This window comes from Drosophila serrata, unplaced genomic scaffold (assembly GCF_035046125.1).
Source record: "Drosophila serrata isolate PLE 108 unplaced genomic scaffold, ASM3504612v1 contig_364, whole genome shotgun sequence".
Taxonomy (NCBI): Eukaryota; Metazoa; Arthropoda; class Insecta; order Diptera; family Drosophilidae; genus Drosophila; species Drosophila serrata.
In genome coordinates this window covers 27,861-49,102 of record NW_028257262.1, presented here as the reverse complement: position 1 = coordinate 49,102, position 21,242 = coordinate 27,861, and the positions used below count along the sequence as shown (strand labels likewise).

Here is a 21,242-nt window from a genome sequence, read left to right as displayed (position 1 = left end):
GAATCGTTAACTGTAAACCACCAAATCCCACCTAATAATTAATTGACAAAATCACAATCAATTAAAACCACCATCCCACCACACCCACAACCATCGTAAACCGATCGATCGATGCATATAGAATCCGGTGAATTGGCAAACATCCGCGGACAATACTCGCCTGATCGGGCATATGATATTGCGTAAATACTATGATGGGGAGGATATATTAGGCTTAAAGGTCAACGGCGGTCAGCCGCTCCTTGGAACGGCCGGAGGATCTGCCGGAGGTCCATGCGGGGCCATTGTGGAGAAGGTGAAACGCGGATCGGTGGCCGATCTCGAGGGCCGTATACGACCAGGTAACATCCATCCCAGCATCCATCACTATGCATTCCATCTCTGACTTTTCTCTCTCTCTCTCTCTCAATCTCTTTCCTCTTCGATCTCTGATCTCTGATCACGATCATACCGCTCACCCAACTCATCAAACGTGCATCCATCAGGCGACGAGATCATCGAGTGGAATGGCCGCGGGCTGCACAACAAGAGTGCCGACGAGGTGTACGATATCATCGACGAGAGTCGCCTGGATGCCCAGGTGGAACTGATCGTAAGCCGGCCAATTGGCAGCGGTGGCGGTAGCGGTGGCAGCAGCAGCAACGTTAGTCCCAGCAGCGCCTGTTCCGCTTCCGGTGGTTCCGCCAGTAGTGCGCCTCCCCGCCGCTCCTCGGCCAATTTCCCGCACAGCGGGCTGGCCAGCAGCATGGCCGGAAGTGCGGTGGTCAGCAGTGGCGGACGATATCTGCAGCGCAAAGGTACAAAAATAGTAAATATATTTGAATGTGGGTTGGTTGTGTGTGCGAGTGTGTGTAACTGAATGTCATGAATAGGAATTAATGAAACATATATAGGGAATTTTTACTGGGTCCCATATCATTTCATTATTATTCAATTCTTTATCATTAGTGATTTACTAGTTTAGGTAATTGTTTACCTAAGAGTTCTCTTAATTCCACAAATTTGCAAGGAAAAACAAGGCTAAAAGAAATCATTTTAGATCAGAAAAAACAAAGATACTAATTGGAAAAACTAGGATACATCTTAGTTGTATTAAAAATATGAAGTCTTTCATTAGTAAATTACATTTTTAGCAACTTATTATAGTGAAGGAAACTGCTTTTATTGAAATGAATATACTATAAACTTTGTTTTAAGTCCCATTAACGATTACACCACCAACACAGTAAAATCCAAGCTAGCTGCTACTCCAACTCTCTTGATTCACCAACAACTCTCCCATGATCTTAACCAACTCTTCCCTCGTTTCCCCCCCAAAACAGCACCCGCGGTCGAGGCCATCGAAATCCATCGGGATAAGCCAAGTGTTCTGATCACCTCGCCCGGCTCACCGGATATCCATACAGGATCGGCATCGGGAGCTGGCAGCGGACTCCGGCAACGTGGCGGCGTCGGGCCGACGCAGCGACTGGGACCAAGTCACAGCAGCCACAGCCACAGCAGCAGCGGTAGTGGCAGCGGCAGCAGCACCAGCAGCGCCCACGCCTCCAACTCCGCCCACGGATCCGTCCACGCTTCCGGCTCCGCCTCGGGCGGTCTGCACGGCGCCACGACGGCGGGCCACCATCACCATCATTGCCATCCGCACCAGCATCCGTTACAGCACCAGGGATCGCCAGCCGCTCACCTTCATGGCCACGGGGTGGGCGTCGGCATGGGCAGTGGCTCCGGTACAACCACACAGCCGATACCAATCGAAGGGCGGCTGCAGCTGAAGCTTGGCTATGACCAGAACACGCTGCAGCTGATCGTGACCCTGGTCTGTGCCACCGGCCTATCCCTGCGCCAGAGCGGTGCTGGCCGCAATCCCTACGCAAAAGTGAGTCTTATATATTTAAACACATTATAATGAATAAGATGTCATGCAGTATCTTGAATTCCTTAATTAATTTATTTCCTGATTACTTTGCAGGTGTTCCTTCTGCCCGACCGAAGCCACAAATCAAAGCGGCGAACAAAAACGGTGGGCACCACCTGTGAACCCCGATGGGGTCAGACCTTCCTCTACTCCGGTCTGAGGCGCTGTGATCTCAATGGTCGGCTGCTCGAGGTAAAGCGTTAATTACTGCAAGTTCTCTACATCGAATATATATAGTAATCACAACTCTTATTAATCAGGTAACGCTTTGGGATTATGTGCGGTATGGTGCCAACGACTTCATCGGCGAGGTGGTCATCGATCTGGCACATCACATCCTGGATGACGAGGCCGAGTGGTATCAACTCCAACCTCACCAGGATACCTCCTATCTCGTATGTGTGGGCCGGGGATCTTTCAGTTCTCGTTCCTTTGGTTTCCATTTTGCGTTCGTTCGTTTCCGTTTCCTGGCTGTCAAAGAATAGGTGTTGGTAAACGCTTAAAAATTAACCCAAAGGGAACCCCAAGAGTTTCGGTTCATGGTTCCACGAATGATGTTCTGGCGAGCGAAAAACTTAACACAAAAACTGGCTAAAGATAATATTGAAAATGTTATGATTTAAATATGTATATTTATTTTCGTTTTTAGTCCCATGCTAAGCTCGATGTAAAGCTTCGGGTTTTCACTTTTGCAAATGATTTTAAAACTCTTAAAGTTTTCTGGCTGAGATGCTAAATTAAGTATGTGAAAGTGAAGGCCAGAACTGATCTGTTAATGTCCTTTAATCAAAAACCCTTCACCCAAAACCGCAGCCGCTGCCCGATTTGAACAAAATTATTAACCCGGCATTGTCATTATCTGTTTCCTTTTTTTTCCGTTGGTTTTATGTCGTGCACCCGCCAACAACAATAACACATCACCATCAAAAAAAATATCCCCACCACCCACCACCATTACCAACCAACAACAACAACAAAAACACGTGCGTTATCCATATCACCAAATCAACAACCAACTACAACAACCACCAACAACCACATTGCAACGGCATCGGCAAAAAATTGTATGACAACAACGAAAACAGTTACGTGACGAGGGCAGCGATGTGGACGGCCTGATACTGACACCGACAGATCATTTATCACCGCCGAGCACCATGTCGCGTCTGAGCGACTCGGACACAACGTCCGACTGCGACATCGATGGAATGACGCCCGGGGCCAGCATCTCGTCGATGGGCAGCTCGGCCAGCCCTCCGCCCCTGCTAGAGGTAACAGCAACAACAGCAAAAACATCAACAACATCAACAACAAGAACAGCTCTAACAGCAACAACAAGCAGTACAACAACATTACACTGAGAGAAACACATATACACACAAGGGGAGCAGCAAAAAGACGAGAAAAAGAATTGAATTAAATTTATTATTTCATATGTACATATATAATACACACAAAGAAGAAAAAAGAAAGGAGAAAGAACCATAACAACAACAACAACAAAAGGAAAAACAACTGACAGCAACAAGAGTGAGGACACCAGACATACTCACACTCACAGCACACACATAAGTCCTCAATCGCAGCTTGCCACTTCCAGTGGCTCTCAGCCCTTCTCACACACAGACTCATGCAAGAACATTTCCGCTGTCGTCGAAAAAAAAAAGCTCACACACACACACACACACACTTGTGCAGAAGCCAGAAGGCATTCGATGCTGCTTATGATAAAGCAAAAAAAAAGGATAATAATAACATTTTCTATATACTCTTGCTTGGGGAACATAAACATCTAGAAGCTGTTTTCCAAGTCTTTATTCAATGAGATATTGCCAGCTTTATTATATACAAATAAAAATAGATTCTTGATATACAAGATATAGATATTTGGCGCTCAAAGTCCTGACTTGCAAGTTAGCAATCACTAAATCAGTCAGGATCACTTCAAAATCATATAATTTAAAAACAAAGGTCATGATCTTTTATTCTTACTGTAAAAGGATATCATATTACTCACTCGTATTAATTTTTGATTCGCTCTTAAAGAAGAATAGTTTTAATTGTTAAAAAATTATCGGATCCTTAAATATTTCTTAAGCAAATAATAAATTTTTAACATAACATCTTTCCCTACTCAAAAGAACTTAAAAAATAGATCTAAATATACCCCAGCAAGTTTATATAGAAATGATATCAAAGGGGTTTTGACCTGTGCGATAGCAGTGTCTTTCTTTTATTTTATTATCTCTCTATATATGTGTGTGCGTGCTTATTTCAAACTGTAACTCACATATCACATGCCAAGTGCAGCATCAGGCACAGCATCAACATTCAGCATCAGCATCAGCATCAGCCAGAAAACTCAGCACTGCGAATGCGAAAAGAAAGAATAGAGCCCGCACACAAAAAGCCCTTGCCACATGCTCCGTCAGGGGACTCGGACTCCATTGCGGTTTCAGTTCCTGTTCCTGTCAGTTAACAGTTCATAGTTCTCGTTCATAGTTCGCATGACACAGGCACAGGACATAGATACGTATTCAGATACGCATACACATTGACACTATTAACACATACACCAACTGGTTCATGGTCAGGGACGAAATCAGAGGGCCCAAAAAACATGACATGACACCTCCCAAGCAGCAAATTGTACAAAGTATTTTTGTTTTCATGATGTCTTTTTTCAGTTCGTTTTGAAACTTTGATTCAACTAATTGGTGTATCGTTGTTTGGTTGTGCGTGTGTTAAATTTTTCTCTCTCTTCCTCAATACTACTACCATATACTTTCTCTTTGAAATCTAAACTGTTGCTATCTGAAACTGTACTAAAACTCCGAGCGAAATCCAAGCGAGACTTGGCCGCGTCTTTTCAGCTAACGATAACTATAACTATTGCATTTAAGATGGAAGTAACTCTAGTCTAAGTTGAATAAGCCGAATGTTTTAAGCTAAGAATCCGTGTAAACTTAAACATGAGAACACATACTGTCCAAGGAAATCAATCTCTCTCTATCTCTGTGTATAAGCAAACTATATCTATATATCTTCTCTCTCACGATCGATCTGTCATTCAAGAGCACCTTTAATACGCTTTGCATGTCCTTGTAGATAACTGCTTTTGTCCATAAATCCAATCACCTTATCACAATGCATTACTCACCTCGCTGCTTTAGCTGTATCTTGAAGTGTGTAAACGTTGCGTATACTTGATGTGCGTTGAGTTAACCGAACACAGACCCCGAGATACACCGAACACCAGCAGAGTACCTTGAGATACAGATCCCACACAAACACAATGTAGGGGGCCAGTAACCAAATGCAATACCCAATAGCCCGCATATTGCCACACCCCGATCACACTGTGCTCCAGACTCTCTCTTTCTCCATGCATATTGATCATGATGTAAATTTCTCTATTGTCTACTCCTTCTTTTCTCTTGATCTTTGCCTCTCACCGAAAACATTCTCTCCACCCACACCCATATATGTCCCCACGCTCCCAAAATCCCAACCCGAAACACGACGATCCAGCTCGATCTAAACGAGCGGCGGTCTCGACGTGACATGTCGCCCCAGGGCCGCAAACGAGTGGCCGGAATGGTGGCCCGCGACTACCGCACTGTATCTGGCATTGGACAAAGTTACCACAATCAGGTTTGCACCCAAGCTAAATTAACGAACCACCTCAACAACAGGGCCAATAAAAAAGAAAGTGAAAACAAACAGAACAGTACAGTACAGACACCGGAAATGGAAACACAACAAGTTGAGGGAGCACCTTCGGAGCAGGGTTCATTCCATAACAATGCTTCATTAAGTAGAGAATCTTTTAAATATCAATATCATATGGAAAACTATATATGGATCACTCTTCTTCATCTTGTCATTACTAAAAAGCCCTTTAAAAAAAAACCTTTCAACTTACATATTCAAATTCTACAAATTTCAGGGAGCCTTAAAGTCCCTTTGTCCACCATTTAGTTAATCCAGTTAAAAGGCTAAATCCTCAGCGTCAGTCCAAACATCTATTGACCATTCTTAGCCCCACAGTTATAGCCTAGCCTAGTTAGACCAAAACCACTGTCAACTTACTGCACTTTCAATTCCAAAGTTTTATGCTAATCTTTTACTTAACCTAACTAACCGATTAACCCACTAATAATCTTAAGGGTCGCCTGCGACCCTCATTGTATTTTAATTGATTTCGTTTCGAAAATGTACTCGTATCCAATTATTATGGCTCTCTATCTCTTGCTCTCTACCTACGTATTATCATATATATCAATGTTCCAGTAGAAGTTGCAGTAAAGTTAACCGATATACGAAAAATACACTCTATACACAAACACATATGACCCAGCACACTGTTATGCCTGACCCAGAAACCACAGCCACTCACATGCCTAGTCCGTAAGCTCCGATCCGTGTGATCGTTGGAACCCCCTGGTCCTGGTCGTAAATGGGCACAACACTAAACCACACTCTACTTTCCATGCCACCAATCTCTGCACTCACACAGGCCTCTGCCACCGGTTACTATCGTCGCGGAGGCGGTAATGGTGTCGGCTCGGCCATCGGCCCTGGTGGCATGAGCCTTAGCCAGCGAAGCCATTCAGCGGCACCCAGCGACGGTTATCACACCAGCGGAGGAGGAGGAGGAGGAGCCGGCGGAGTTCCATCCGGTGGATCGGGCTACGGTTATAGGAGCACCAGTCCCCGACGGGGCTCTCTCTCGCCGCCAGACGATCGCTACATAGACTATCCAGTGCTTCCAGTTCCATCGGCCTACCAAGGTCCGGGTGGTGCCACCTCGGCGGCATCGGCTGCCTCGCAGCAGCAGAGATTCCAATCGCGTTCGGCCACAGCCACGCCCACAGGCTCGCCCAAGAAGAGGCAACTGCCACAGGTAACCCAAGTGGATGATCACAATATGAGAGTTAACTGGGAAGGAGTTAATGAAAACGCGATACAATTTCCGACAGAGTTTTTGGTATTTAAAACATTGTATTAGGTTATAATTTTAGTTGCTGCTACTAACTGATCATGCAATTGCTTTTTCAATAATTATAATGAAAACTCTGAGATCGTATGGCTTTAAAAGTTAAGCTCTTTAGAAACAAAATAGAAAAAGTACGAGTCACCAATTAAGACTTGCAAGACTTGCTTAAAAGAAACATATATCCGCCAGATACATTCACATGCAAAAATATCTAGAACACTCTTAATCACCACAATAAAAGTTATTAAATTTTCTCTTAAAAATCAACCAACAGGTGCCGCAAACCTCACGCAGCGCCATGCTGCGGGATCGTCTTGGACAGGACTTTGACGAGCGACTGGCCTCCGGTGGTCGCTTTGGGCGGCATCGCACACGGCAGCCGCACCACCAGGCCACATACCGCAGCACCGGCATGGGTGGTTGGGAGCGACACTACACTGGACTCTCCGACAGCGACCTGCACTCGATGGATGCGCGCATGCGTCCGCGTCACTCGCTGTCCCCGGACAAGGACTTCATGGGCGAGTTCGGTGACTCGGACATGGAGTCGGTGGTCAGTGTAACCTCCAGCGCCTTCTCCACGCAGTCGGAGCGACCGCGCACCTCGCGCGGACTCAGGTAAGTGGCTGACAGCTGACAGGCTGTGGAGAGCCCTCTGGAGCAGCCAGGAGCGATGAGAAAGGGCCCATCAAGCCAAGCTAAGCAAGCCAAGCAACGCTGCCAAAATTACGCTGAAATTTCGCTCTCGCCACACATTCTTTCCGAGTAGAAGCTAAAAAACAAAATCCGAAATTCCCCTGAATTAGGCTCCCAATTCTCTTCAAGTCCCCCCAAAGTCTTGGTATTCAAATTTGATAAGAATCTGAAAATGAAACTGAATCTGTATCAGTATCGGCGCGCTTATCGCCCCACTCTCTCTGTGACTCACACATACACACGCCAGAGACACCAAACTCTAGACTCGCACACTGAAACCAGTGAAAAACGACAGCAAAAACATTAAGTTTCTTTTCTGCATTTACTTTTTGCGTTTTGCCAAACCAACCACCGACAAACTAAAATCTCTATGAAATCCTCAACAACAATCAACAACTCGAACAACTCGCCGCGTGAACTCTATTTGTGTTTGTGTTTGAATGCTTCTCTCGCGTGCTGTGCTCACCACACGCTTCACCACAAAACTCAACAACATGTTCGCAACAATACCACAAAACACTCCAACAAACACTTCACACACACTCGACTCGCATTGGTGACCACCACTCACCTTGAACCGAACGTTTGACCTCGGACGCTGTTCGTTCTTCCTGTCGATTGTTCAACAACAACAACAACAAACCCACCACCCTGCCATCGAACCCAACACACGCACACACACTCAAAACTCACCACTCGCCGAGCGCTGTCTCACTGGGAATGGCGTTGCGTTTGAAACTATTTCCCAACACTGCATGCCTCGAAACCGAAATGTTCTCAAACCACAAACCACCCACCTACTGCTGTCACACCACCGTTACCACCACCCGTTACCACCACCCGTTACCACCACTCGTTACCGTTGCCGCAATAACCGATAGCTTCCCCCGCAACTGGCGCAATCTCTTTGGCGTTCGCAACAGCTTCCTCAGCGGCGCCGCAGGTGAACCGATCACCGGACTTCGACTCCATCATTCGGAGACCGGCAGGGCCAATACCATCGAAGTGGACGACTGCGACTATCTGCCATCTGGTGGTGCCCAGCAAATGGTACTCCTGGAACAGTTGGAGCAACTGCAGCAATTGGCTGCCCTAGCGGCTGCAGATTCACCGCCGATCTCCGCCGGCGGCATGGGAATGGGCATAGCCCCGCATCAAGTGCTGGTGACCGATGCCAACAGTGGCCAGCTGGTGGAACAGTTCTTCGTGGAACCCGGCACCGTGGCCGAGGAGACGCTGGCGCCTCTCGATCCACTCGATCCCCATGCGCATCTACATCCTCACTCCGCCTACTACTCAACCCATTTGCCACCACCGCCATTTGCCATCGACATGGACATGTTTCCACCACGACGGCCTAACGGACAGAAACCGAACGTACAAGCCACCGCCGCCTATCCGCTGCCGCTGCTGCCGAGCTTTGAGCAATTCAAGCGCATTACCACGCCCATCACGAATCTCTTCCGCAGCTCCTCACCCTCGGGCGTCCACGCCCACGACCATGTCACCTCAGGGGTAACAGCCTCGCCCAGCTCGCTGGTGGGCTATGTACGTGATCACCTGGACAAGAGCTGCAGCCACTGCCAGAATGGGAGTCAGCCGGTGGTGCTATCCACGCATCATACCCTTCACCTGGCCACCGCTGGCCTAGCAATTGGTGCCTGTCCCGATCCCTGCTGCCTTGCGGACGCTCATCCCCACCCCCAGCACCAACCCATGGGCTATCCGTATGTCGGAGCCAGTGGTGAGCCACCCTCAACGGATCCCGCGATGTGCGGAGAGTGCGTGGACCAGCACTTCTTGGGCGGGCTGACGGGACCGCAGATGAATCTGGGTGTAGTGCCCACCTACCATGTGCACACGCCGACGCCCAATGCTCATCGGAGGGCCAGGGGACAAATGGCGACGCCGCCACCGCCACCCACTCAGTCAGTGCTGCGTCTTTCCCGACAGCTGAGCGAAGATGCCTTGGTGTCCGCCGTTCCCATCTCAGAGGCCAAGGCGCAGCCCACTTCCATCCTGAAGAAGCCGAAACTCGAGCGTAGACGGCTCTTCCACGAGGGTCAGTCACGATCCCTGGACTACGATGATCTGCACACGAAGAGCTGGGGTCGCCGTCGCATTCGGTATGAGGACGAGGTGGTACCCTCATCCGCAGACTATCCCTATCCGCATCCCAGCTCCTATGCTCACTCACCCACGTCGGCAATGTCGCGTCGCTATGGTTCGGAGACGAATATCCGCCAGTCGTACATGGGTGCCAATGTGGATGCCAATAATCCACTAAGTCACTCCCACTTCCTGGTAACGGACGACAAGATCGTGACCATAATGTATGACTCAGATGTGGGCTGGACGCGACGCGGAGTGGCACCGTCCCTCTTCCGTGGGGCGCACCGTCAGCGAGGATTGGCGGATGCCAGACACCACATGTCACTGGATTTGCAGCGCACCAGCCAGCAGAAGCTATATGGACCGGCGGCGCCATATTTAAAGCGTCGCCGGAATCTGCCACATCCGCCCAGTGCCCAGAATGCGCACAACTTCTCGCCCATGGAGGGCGGACCGGGATTGGATGCGGGAGCGGCGGGAATGGAGCACGGCAACGGAATGGGTAGCGGTGGTGCACACAACACGAGCAGTACACACAATAGCAACCAATACACCAACCAAAACAATAGCCAAGCGAGTAGTGTTAGTGTTAGCCAAAGTCACAACCAACAACTACAACAATCAGCTAGGCAAAAAGGGAAAGAAGGCACCGCCGCCGCCAACAGCGGATCGATGATGGCATCGGAGCAGCTGACGAAATCTAGTAGTGGGAGCGGTGGTGCCACATCTGCTGCCGCTGCTGGGCATCTTGTCGTCGGTGGTACTAATGCTAATAATGCTTCTTCTTCCTCTTTTGCAAATCCCCAACAACAACTACCTTCACAACAACAACTACAACAACAACAACATCATGGATCACCCAACCAAATCAACAACAATAACAAACGTCTCCCATCATCAACAAATGCAACAACAACAACAACCACACCAACACCACAACAACAAAACATAAACACTAACAACAATGACGTTAACAACTTGACGCTTGACGCCACACACCAACAACACCAACCCCCACCACAAAATACATGCACAAATCTTATCACAAATACAACAACAACATTAACAACAACAACAACACATCGTCGAATGCAACGAATGCGGCGACAACGACAATTGCAACAACCGAAACAACAAATGCTACAAAAACTGCCACAAATCCAACAACAACAACTACAACAAATAACACGAACGAACCAAACGCAACAACAACAACAACGAACGCAACTGCCGATGCGGATGCGGATCCGGATGCTCCGCTGGACGTCATCGACTGGGATGCCATCGATGCCATGCTGGACGACGATTTTAGCGAGTACGACAAGGACAAGAACGGTGCCGATGAGACGGGCGGCGCCAAGTCAACGGACGGCGGTGGAGCCGAGGGCGAAGAGAAAGTCGGTGAGTATTTGGAAAATTATGTTCTTTAAGCTTCAGTAGTCTTTTTGATATTCTAAAGGAAGAAATAAACAATTATATAGGACTCTCCCTATACATATTTTAATAGTCGCAAAACGTTGCATACTTTTTTGGGCTTTCGTTTTGTTTGCAACAAATATTGTAAGAATATTGGAATAATTTTAAGTTTCACACCTTTTCCGTTTCTATTTCCATCTTTTCTAAAGTTACAAAACTATTTTAAAGCTCATTTTTTAAGAATTAAGGAAATCGAAAGCGGTATTTGTCTTCAGGAGAAAGCTTGTTAGTTTGTTAGATACGAAGAGTACTTTATAAATAAGCAAATGTTGAGAATATTCTTAAGAATTAAATCATAATTAAATATTGACTACCCCCAAAACAGATGGCAGCCTCTCGGACACCGCAACGGACCGAAAGAAGGGCGGCACCGTGGATCAGGAGCGTTCGCCCAAAGGCGGCAGCGGCATGGGCAAGAAGTCCAACTCCACCTCCCAGCTGTCGGCCACAGGTAGGCATTTTTGTTCCGTTCTCTGTTTGCGCTTGAATACCGTTCTTGTTCCGTTGCCTTGTGTTGATCAGTCGTCAACCAGTCGTCAATCAATCAGTCAATCAATCAGTTGAGGCATCCGTTATTCGTAGCATCGTAGACGAACGAATTCATCATCGTCTTCAGTTGATCTTATTTCTACTTTTCATAACCATATTGCTTTGCCATTCGATTTTTTCGTTGCCCTAACAATTACTAACCTCATAACGTAACCATAAGCATAATCATAGCCAAGTTAATCCAACTAACCAATATTTAGTAAAACTAAGAAATACTAAAAACTTTGTGTAAAATGCCATACTCGAAGGTCGTAAAAGACGTATGGGCTTTGGAAAGAAGGGTAAGAACTCGTTCACGGTGCATCGCAGCGAAGAAGTGCTGCCCGGCGATATCACGCGGGAGCTGCGCACCGGCGGCGGCGTCGGCGGTATTGGCGTTGGCGGTGGGCTTAGCGGGGCTGGTGGTGCTAGTGGCACTGCCGGTGGTTCCGGTGGTGCCGGCGGCGGTGGCCTGTCCCGCGGCTCCTCCTCGGAAGCGGACGCCATTGAGCAGTTTTTCGGCGATGGCGCCGGCGGGGAAAGGTGCGCACAAGTCCAACTTTCTCTATTCTAAAACTATCTTCTCTCTCTCTCTACTCTACTCTACTATACTCTACTTACTACTCTAATCTGCTCTCTATGCTATGCTATCAGTTATTTTCGGTTGATTATCGTTTTATTTTTGAGACTTTCTTTTTGAGTTTGCCTTTTGGAGGAACATTAAAATTCGATAAACTAAAAATTTAAAAGTAAAAAATCTAAAAACTGAGTGAAGAAAAGCGTCAGCCAGGCTGTCGCTGTCGATTGAGATGATAAACATTAGTCACTAACAGTGTCCGGTAACAGAAGAACCCCTTTTCCCGAAAACAAAGTCCCACTCAGCACACAGGATATTATATACCACTTCCCTAGATGTAAGAGCTTCTCACCCTTATTCCCTCTCTGAATTTTCGCGCGCGCTATATTGCCAAAGCTTCAGCCAAAGCTCTCTCTCTATCTCTCTCTTCGCAGGCATGAAAACCGTATCCGTATCCGCATTCGAACCATCCGCCTTCCCTCGTTTACTTGATTTATTATTTTCGACCACCTTGAAAACGCAGGCGCAGCAAACCAAAAGAAAAATAAACAGATCCAGAAATACCCTAAATAACTGAAAACCAAAACCAAACCAACAAACAATCCAAAGTCGATACGTATTTTTAGGCTTATTAGGGGAAAGCCCCCCTCTGGTAAGGGGCTTCCCCATAAACGAAGCGGGTTGCACTCCGAAAGCTTTGCTCATCCGCAGTTTTCGAGTAAAAACTGCCGGACACTGGGGAAAGCTTTCGGCTGTGCGTTAGCCCAACCAATTGCATTTTACTTTCGTAGCAGCATTACTACTTACTATTACTAACCAAAAACCCCCCGTATCCGTACGATTGCTAATGCCATTTGTAATACCCACACAACATTTATTCCTAGCGTTCTGTTCAGTTCGATATCGATTTGCATGCATTGAATTAAGCCAGCCTATACTTTAATATACTCGTAACCACCCGTACTCGACATACCAGCAACAATCAATCTATATTGCAGCCTCGTTTTAATACTTTTATTGCCATAGAGCTTGAGCTTGAGGTTTAAGCTTGAGCTTCGGCTTTAGCCATGGTTTCCTGTGGCGGTAAGCGGTAAGAGCTAAGCGTAATCAAGGAGCTATCAACACATCCGGTCGGGCAGTTTCCCAAAAACAAAAACTAAAAAATTATATATATTATTATGTATACACCAAAGACAGACTCCAATTCTGGGAGATCCCCATCAGCGAACTAATGTTTATCATCTGCCTCCCGCGAGATTCTACTTCAGTTCGATTATGTTTTTCTGCAATTGATTCGGATACCTAAGTATATACACAGGGAGCTCTGTCACAGAAAGTCAGCAGACATTCAACAACAATTACAACAACTACTCCAACTACAACAATCAACACCACATAGATCACAACAACAACAGCAACTGCAAACAACAAGTAGTTAACAATAACAGCTGCATTAACAACAATCAACTAAAAAACTCATCTGAAAATTGGCCAATCAAGACAGCAAAATTCGCATTGCACACGATATATAGCGGAAGGGAGTGCAGTAAATATCACCGCCAAGCATCGATGTAACAATTTTTTGAATACTAGAACCTTAAATACACAACCAAACGGGTTGAGTTTCTAGTGAAAACTCTCAAATATTGCTATAGTTCTTTTCAGTTAAGCTACTAGTTCTGATGATTTTGTTTCGCTGATATATAAATATATATATATATACATATAGTGTGTACTTTATAATCTATGTTCTCTTATGGTTATTCAGTTCTCGTTTACTCGTTTTGATTTCCCCCTGAGTTTTTCGTATTCAAATATATATATATATATATATACTTCCGTTTACGACTCTACACTATCTTGTCGCTCCTTCGGGGAACCCCAAAAATGATTTTTGCTCTTTTGAGGTTTTGCATTTTCCAAGAGCCCAGCGTCGCGTATCCAGGGACCCGAATTCAGCGTTGTAATCTCACCTCACCATTCATGGTCGCCTTTTGAGTTTCATCATTAAGAAAAGCCCAAACAAAATTCTCCAACTTTAAGGTTCAGTTTCTTAAAATTAAATTCTTCATTAAGAAACTGAGCCTCAGACAAAGAACTCTAGAGATTTCTAGGTCTTCATTTCGGTGTCTTAAATTTGGTTTTGTAAAAAGATGAAACATTATAGATCCCACTTTAAGACACCTTTTGCAATTATGGATTAAGGCTTAGCGATCTCTGGAGTATCCCAGATGATATTCAGATCAAACCTTTTGTATATACGCGCTCACACACCCATAAACACACACACATCTGTATAAATATGTATTGTTGTCTCCGACAGAACAAGAGCAATACCAGGCACAGTTCTCAGGCAGCTCGACCAGTTCCGCTGGTCACCACCATATCACACTACCACCACCACATCCATACCACCAGCGGCAATCGCGCGGCTCGGCGGGCAGCATCCAGCGGTCGGTGGAGGTGCCCCTAATGCCAGCGGTGACGCGTTACAGTGCCGGCAGCATTCACTCGATCTCTAGCTCCGAGGGCTCATCGTAAGTCTCCCGATCGCAACCCGCATGGCATTCGGCCATAGCAAAACTATATACCATTTTCCGGCTGAATAATTAAATCTCTGCCTGCCTCTGTCACTGTCTCTGTCACTGACTCTCTCTCTCTCTACTTTCACTCTCCTCCGATCTGTCCTTAAACTCAAACTAAACTATAATATCCATTGGCTTTTTGTATATGGTAATCTGTGTGGCGATCCCATTTCCGGTCATTTCATCCTGCAACTCTCTCTCTCTCTCTCTCTGTATCTCTTTATAATCGTTGTCTGTGTGAGTGCGCCTTGAAACCGTTGAAAGCGAGCCTGCATTTGCGTACAGTTTTTTCTCTAAGTGTTTTCCACATTTCCTTACTTTCCTTGAGTTCTATTTGATTCTTCGACTTGTTTGTGTATTTTTCTGTCATGTAATGTGTATAAATTGTAATTTTTTAAGCTCATTTTACACCTATGATTTTTCAGCAATATCTATATATAGTATATATATTTATATATATATATATATATATATATATATATATATGAAAGTTACTCTCACCTTTCGATGTGTGTATGTATATAAAGGGTCTAGACTAAGCAAGCACTCAAAGTGCATTAAACTAAAGTAAAGCTTGGAAAAAAGGACCCTGATCCGTCAGATCCTGCCCTCTGTACCTGTAGAAGAATTAGGGTTCTGCTAGAAGCTGCTTAGACCAGCGTCTCCTCGATCGTAAATCTACCTTCTCTGCACCTCGGAACAAAAAAAAATACACACTTGCATGCACCACCATCACCAACTGTGACTCCACTGGTTTCCTCTCCGCACCACCACTATCAGTATCAGTATCACTATCACCTCCAGAGTCTTTGCCTCTCACCCAAAACACACACATTGAACCATTTCAGACCACAAATGTTGCAATCGCAACCACCAACTGAAACTATACAACATTTACTGTCTTTCTACAACTCCCTGTGTATAAAGAGTTCTATCTTTATGAACAAAAAAAAAAAAAAAAAAAAAAAAACGTACAACAACCTTTCTTTGTGTGAATTATGTTATCTAATTTAAACCAATATTTAGATGAGAGATGATACTAAAACACTCTGCCAAAAAAGCTGTACTAAAGTGCTTTCTTTAATGTACCCCCCAACCCCATGTTCAAAAACCCAAAAACCCAACCAAAAATGTAGATTCTCCCCCTCGTTACGCAATGATGGAGCCCTCAATGAGTTCGTGGATGGTCTGGGGCCAGGACAGCTCGTGGGTCGCCAGGTGCTGGGAGCTCCCTCGCTGGGTGACATCCAGCTGTCGCTGTGCCACCAAAAGGGCTTTCTGGAAGTGGAGGTCATCCGGGCTAGAGGGTTGCAGGTAAAGTAAAAGGAGGAATTTATAAAACTCCAATTTACAAATTTTCCAATCCATTTTCCCTTAGCAAAAACCCGCGTCTAAGATGCTGCCTGCTCCATATGTGAAAGTCTACTTGGTGTCGGGAAAACGCTGTGTGGACAAGATGAAGACCTCATCAGCGCGACGTACCCTGGATCCACTGTACCAACAGCAGCTGGTGTTCAAGCAGTCCTACACAGGATGCATACTACAGGTGAGTCCTTAAAATAAAATTCTCTCCAGAGCTATAATATTCTGTGCTAACCCTTAGATCACCGTGTGGGGCGACTACGGACGCATCGAGAAGAAAGTGTTTATGGGCGTGGCACAGATTATGCTCGACGATCTGAATCTGTCGAACATTGTGATCGGCTGGTACAAGCTCTTTGGCACCACCTCACTGGTCAGTTGTCCCACTAATATAGGCTTAGGCTCTAGGCGCTCATCCATAGCCTCACTCGACTCACTCAAACTCTAGAATTAAACTGAACTTAACAAAACTTTCAAACTCCATTCGAACAAGAAATCTATAAAAGAAACTATAAATAGAGATATCGCAAAAATTGATAAGACAAATATACATTTGCATTATATATTTATAAAAGAAACATACACAAAGCATAACATATACATATATATTTCTGTAGTATTTAGCTTCACGTTTTGTTCAGAACAAGAACTATGCGTAGATAGTCACAAAACACCTGTAAAAATGTTGAATTCCAAAAAAGATCTCAGTTTAAAGAAAGAGAATAACCAATCAGATATTTAAAGTATTCGTTTTTTTAGTTAACAATATACACATATACACTTAAGCACCCTTGTAAATGAAAAGCTTGACATACACATAAATAAAAATACACACAAAAGACAAAGTAGAACAACAATTCGCATTGTACACTGAAAAAAGATGAATGACACAAAAGTTGTTCAAAATCAAATCAAAAGCTTAACGAAATTCCAAAACAAAATTAAAGTGAAAGTCACCATAAATCACCGTTACCGTTACCGTTACCGTTGCCTCAACGTAGTTTTCACATAGACTCGTATAATACTCATATAGGTATGTTTCTCTATCCCCAACTATCCACTCCAATCAAAATCTAAATTTATTTAATAGAACCGAAACCCCAACAATCGTTCTGCTTAGCATTTTCCTAGTGCATGCGTAGAGATCCCCGTGTCCTATATTCATTTCGAATCCTTTTCTTTAAGATCCGGGCAAAAATAATTTGGTTTGAAACCCCATATTTTGCTTAATAATCTCACAACCGTTTGATTTAGCTTTGGTAACATAATAGTTTTAACTAACATTTTGCATTCTTATCGACATACTAACTATATCATAAAATGGCAAATCTTGGCTAGTTAAAGAAATACGTATTGCTTAGGCCTAGCTCTCTTATAAAAACAAACCTTTTCAAAAGAATGCGAACAAGTGCAACAACATAACTTTGAAACCACCACAACCAGGGTCGTCCGATTGTTTGGGCCGGCGAGTCAGTCATTATGGAGGAGCCGGGCGAATAACAGTTTCCAACACTCTCAACACCAAAACCAACAACCACAACAACGCTTTCTATTCCAACCAACACAACCACAACAACGAAAACACTTTAGGCACCCAAGCACAATTCAATTCAAGCCAACTCGAAACTGAACTGAATTCAGTAAGTGTGCACCAAACAAATTAATCAATTTAAACTCTACAACTTCAGCTTATTCTCTAGTGCGCTATAGACACCAGACATTCCGCCACTTTGCCATTTTACACAATTGAAAAATATTTAACAAAAAAATAAGTAAATACTACAAAAAACAAAGAATCGATTAAGATAAATAACCCCAGTAAATACTTACTATAAAAACTCAAAAGCCGCTACTAATCCACTTTGCCCGTTTCAAAAACAATTAACAAACACCCGCCAGATCGATAATCCTTGAGCTCGCCCGCTAATCCTTTCATATCCTTGCAGTAACCCTTGGCTGGAGCTGCCAGCCTTGCAGCCAAATAGCAAAGGACCAAGGTCAGCCTGCAGCAGCGGCTCCCAGGATGCCGCCCGGTACCCCTTCGGCATGTTGCTGGCCTAGGCTAAGTCCACATCTGTTTTTTTTTTCTATTCGCCGGCGGAGGAAAACCTAAGGATAAAAAAAAGGAAAAAACAAAAACATTACAAAAAATTATGAACTGGAAGGATATCTAATTTTTATAAGTCATGAAAACAAATGCATTTAAATGAACCGAGAACAGAGAACACAAGCCGAGCGGTTAAAATGATTAAAGAAAACTTTTCGGATGCGGATACAAGATAGATGTAATGGAGATCTATATATATATATATAAATACATGTACACACATATAAAGGATAACATTTGACAAAAGGATACTTGTAAATTATGCATATTTAAAATAATTTTTACTACACACCTAAGATCACTATTATTTGCGTAATACGATTACTACGATTATTATAACTTAAAACTATTATTGATAAAAAAGATACAAAAAAAGCAGTGAAAACAAAACAAGAAAAGCAAAAAAAAAAAAAAAAAAGAAAACAATGATAAAATGGAAAAGGTGGAGAAAGTTCAAGTGCTAATGTCAGTCATGCCTAAGCCTGAGCCCGAGCATTGGCGCTTAAGGACATAAATTGTTTATTGATTAAATAGCTAAATCTAAATCAGTCAAGGGGAGTTATAGATTTTCAGTGAGGAAGTTATTTAAGTATATATATACATACATATATAAATCGATATATATACATAAATATATTTAATGTTTAAGCAAGCAAAGAACCACTAACACTTAAATAAGCCTAACTTACGATCGATGAAACCGAAACCTAAGGTAAAAGCTTAAGTTTAGGTAATTAAAAAAGCGAGATATGAGATATGTATTAATCGAATCGAAAATGAACAAAATTATTTACCAAGGACGAGGACGATGAGATGATCAAGTTAAACTTAATAATACAGAATCTGAAACTTAAGCTGTATATAGAGATTCCTCACACGTTGCATATACCTACATACATACATACATACATGCCACATCCGGTAAACCGATAACCATTAACCGATACCCGATTTCCGATTACCGCCAACCACTTTTCCGAGTTTAGGCTTTATAGCTATTGATTATGATTAGCCTCTACGAACACGACAAAAACTCCGCAGTCACCCCAAAATGCCTGAGTTTTTGCCGTCATCGATGGGGACATACATACATATATTATCTTTGAGGCAGACATATAGGATATATATAATTTAACTATGAATAAAAACTATACTGCGATTTTGTTGTAGCTCCACCTACTCGCTTCACTAGAGACGCTATAGAATTCATTTTTACACCTTTGTTCCAATCAACTTGCCTCGAAACGCATCAAGTACCTTCAAGTTAATAGTGTGAGCTGTAAAAATCGTTACCTGCTTGCCAAAGATACACGTACACTTACATTAGCATAGATGGAAATGGGAGGAATAGTTTGCAATTTAATGCATCTTTTTTTTGCGATACATTTGTCGTTCTTTTGCGCAACATTTTGGAATGCATTTACGGTCTAAAGGATCACTCTCAGCAAAACATATCACAGACAGATTGACAGAGAACAGAATTAAAGTAGTTACTTTTATATATACAGAAGGACATGTATATGAGAGACGACACTTAGCTATTGTTCCTAACCAATACACATTATTTTTCCCTTCACTCATGGCTACGGATATTGAGTTGAACCTTTCCGTCCACTCATTCAAGTACACACATCAGCATCAGCAGCTTTGCAGTTACACACAGTTGGCACACACATAAGGGGTCAGAGTTAAATATTATATATTGACATGTGCATATCCATCCAAGCAACAGCTTCCTATATCAGAAATAAACAACTAAGAGATACGTAAGGAAAGGCCAGGTCACTGGGAAAAATGCATTCAAAATGTTGCTGCAAAACAACAACTGAACAGGATCGGACATCAGAAAGGAAGAGATATTTGGGAAGAGTTTAACTACCAGCGAGGTTTCCAGAAACTAATTATATGATATAGAAATCAGAGAAGCATACACATGCATTCATTATAGATAATCCACCACACTCCTCACGAGCCCCATACAAACTTTTCTTACTCTAAAAAATCTCTCTCTATCTCTACCTTTAAATTTTTTTCCACTGATATCCTTAAGCAATCATTCCGATATGCTTTGATAAATCAGAAAACCAGCGAAAGGATAAACAAAACCACAAACCAACCTTGGCAGGATCGTAGACGAAATGCCCTTTTCGAAAGCGATTGGCTGGTGAAATTAATAGCGGAAGTTTAGGAAAATTATAGAACGCACTTGAGCCTCGGGAAAAACGAGGATTTTGTAAGGGGCATTTTCTACCGTAAAGTCAGACAAGAAATTCTAATTAGGACTCCTATAGAATTCGTTACATTTAAGCCACACACCAAAGACAAAAGACAAAGAGACAAAAAGCATATAGGAAACGTTAATGACGCAAATGATATATTATGGCAAGTTATTTCAATGGCAACCAATACAAAAAACAAAATGCTATTTACTAAGTTCAATCTGAATGACAGGCTACGTAATTACACTATACACACAAGAACAAGATCAACAAAAAACACGAAAATATATCATTTATTGCAAAATGTTGAACTAAATTGATTAAAAGGCGACGGTCAGCTCTCTCGCTGACTTATATTGTATTTTAATATCTCGACAACAATCGAAGGTCGAGAAACGACAATAAACTGTGAAAGAAATATGTAAAAACAAACAAAACCAAAAATTAAAAATACAAACTAAAATTATATTAAAAATTGCGACAAAGGCATTATTAATATTGATGAACACAGAAACTTGAATTGTGTAAAACTAAAACTAATGAGAAAATTTAATGAAAAACAACATTTAAAGAACAAAACAAAAAGAAAATTCATTAAAAATTGTTTTCTAATAAAGCAAAAACGTGGAGTTTTAATTAGTTTTGGAACTACATTTTTTCCAT

The 21,242-nt window shown here is 43.4% G+C and overlaps 1 protein-coding gene across 1 annotated transcript in view; it reads left to right on the top strand.

The window, feature by feature from the left end:
* The window catches only part of Rim (Rab3 interacting molecule), a 49,230-nt gene extending 28,028 nt beyond the window's left edge, over positions 1-21,202 (top strand). The window contains 18 exon segments of the mRNA XM_086839281.1: positions 122-341; positions 486-797; positions 1,323-1,879; positions 1,973-2,110; positions 2,179-2,313; positions 3,004-3,189; positions 5,450-5,572; positions 6,438-6,824; positions 7,192-7,535; positions 8,495-10,800; positions 10,803-11,126; positions 11,527-11,652; positions 11,999-12,272; positions 16,028-16,205; positions 16,270-16,437; positions 16,495-16,626; positions 17,697-17,893; positions 18,200-21,202. Coding sequence (XP_086695407.1) covers positions 122-341; positions 486-797; positions 1,323-1,879; positions 1,973-2,110; positions 2,179-2,313; positions 3,004-3,189; positions 5,450-5,572; positions 6,438-6,824; positions 7,192-7,535; positions 8,495-10,800; positions 10,803-11,126; positions 11,527-11,652; positions 11,999-12,272; positions 16,028-16,205; positions 16,270-16,437; positions 16,495-16,626; positions 17,697-17,753 — 5,967 coding nt within the window. The 3' untranslated portion in view covers positions 17,754-17,893; positions 18,200-21,202.
* The last annotated feature ends 40 nt before the right edge of the window (positions 21,203-21,242 follow it).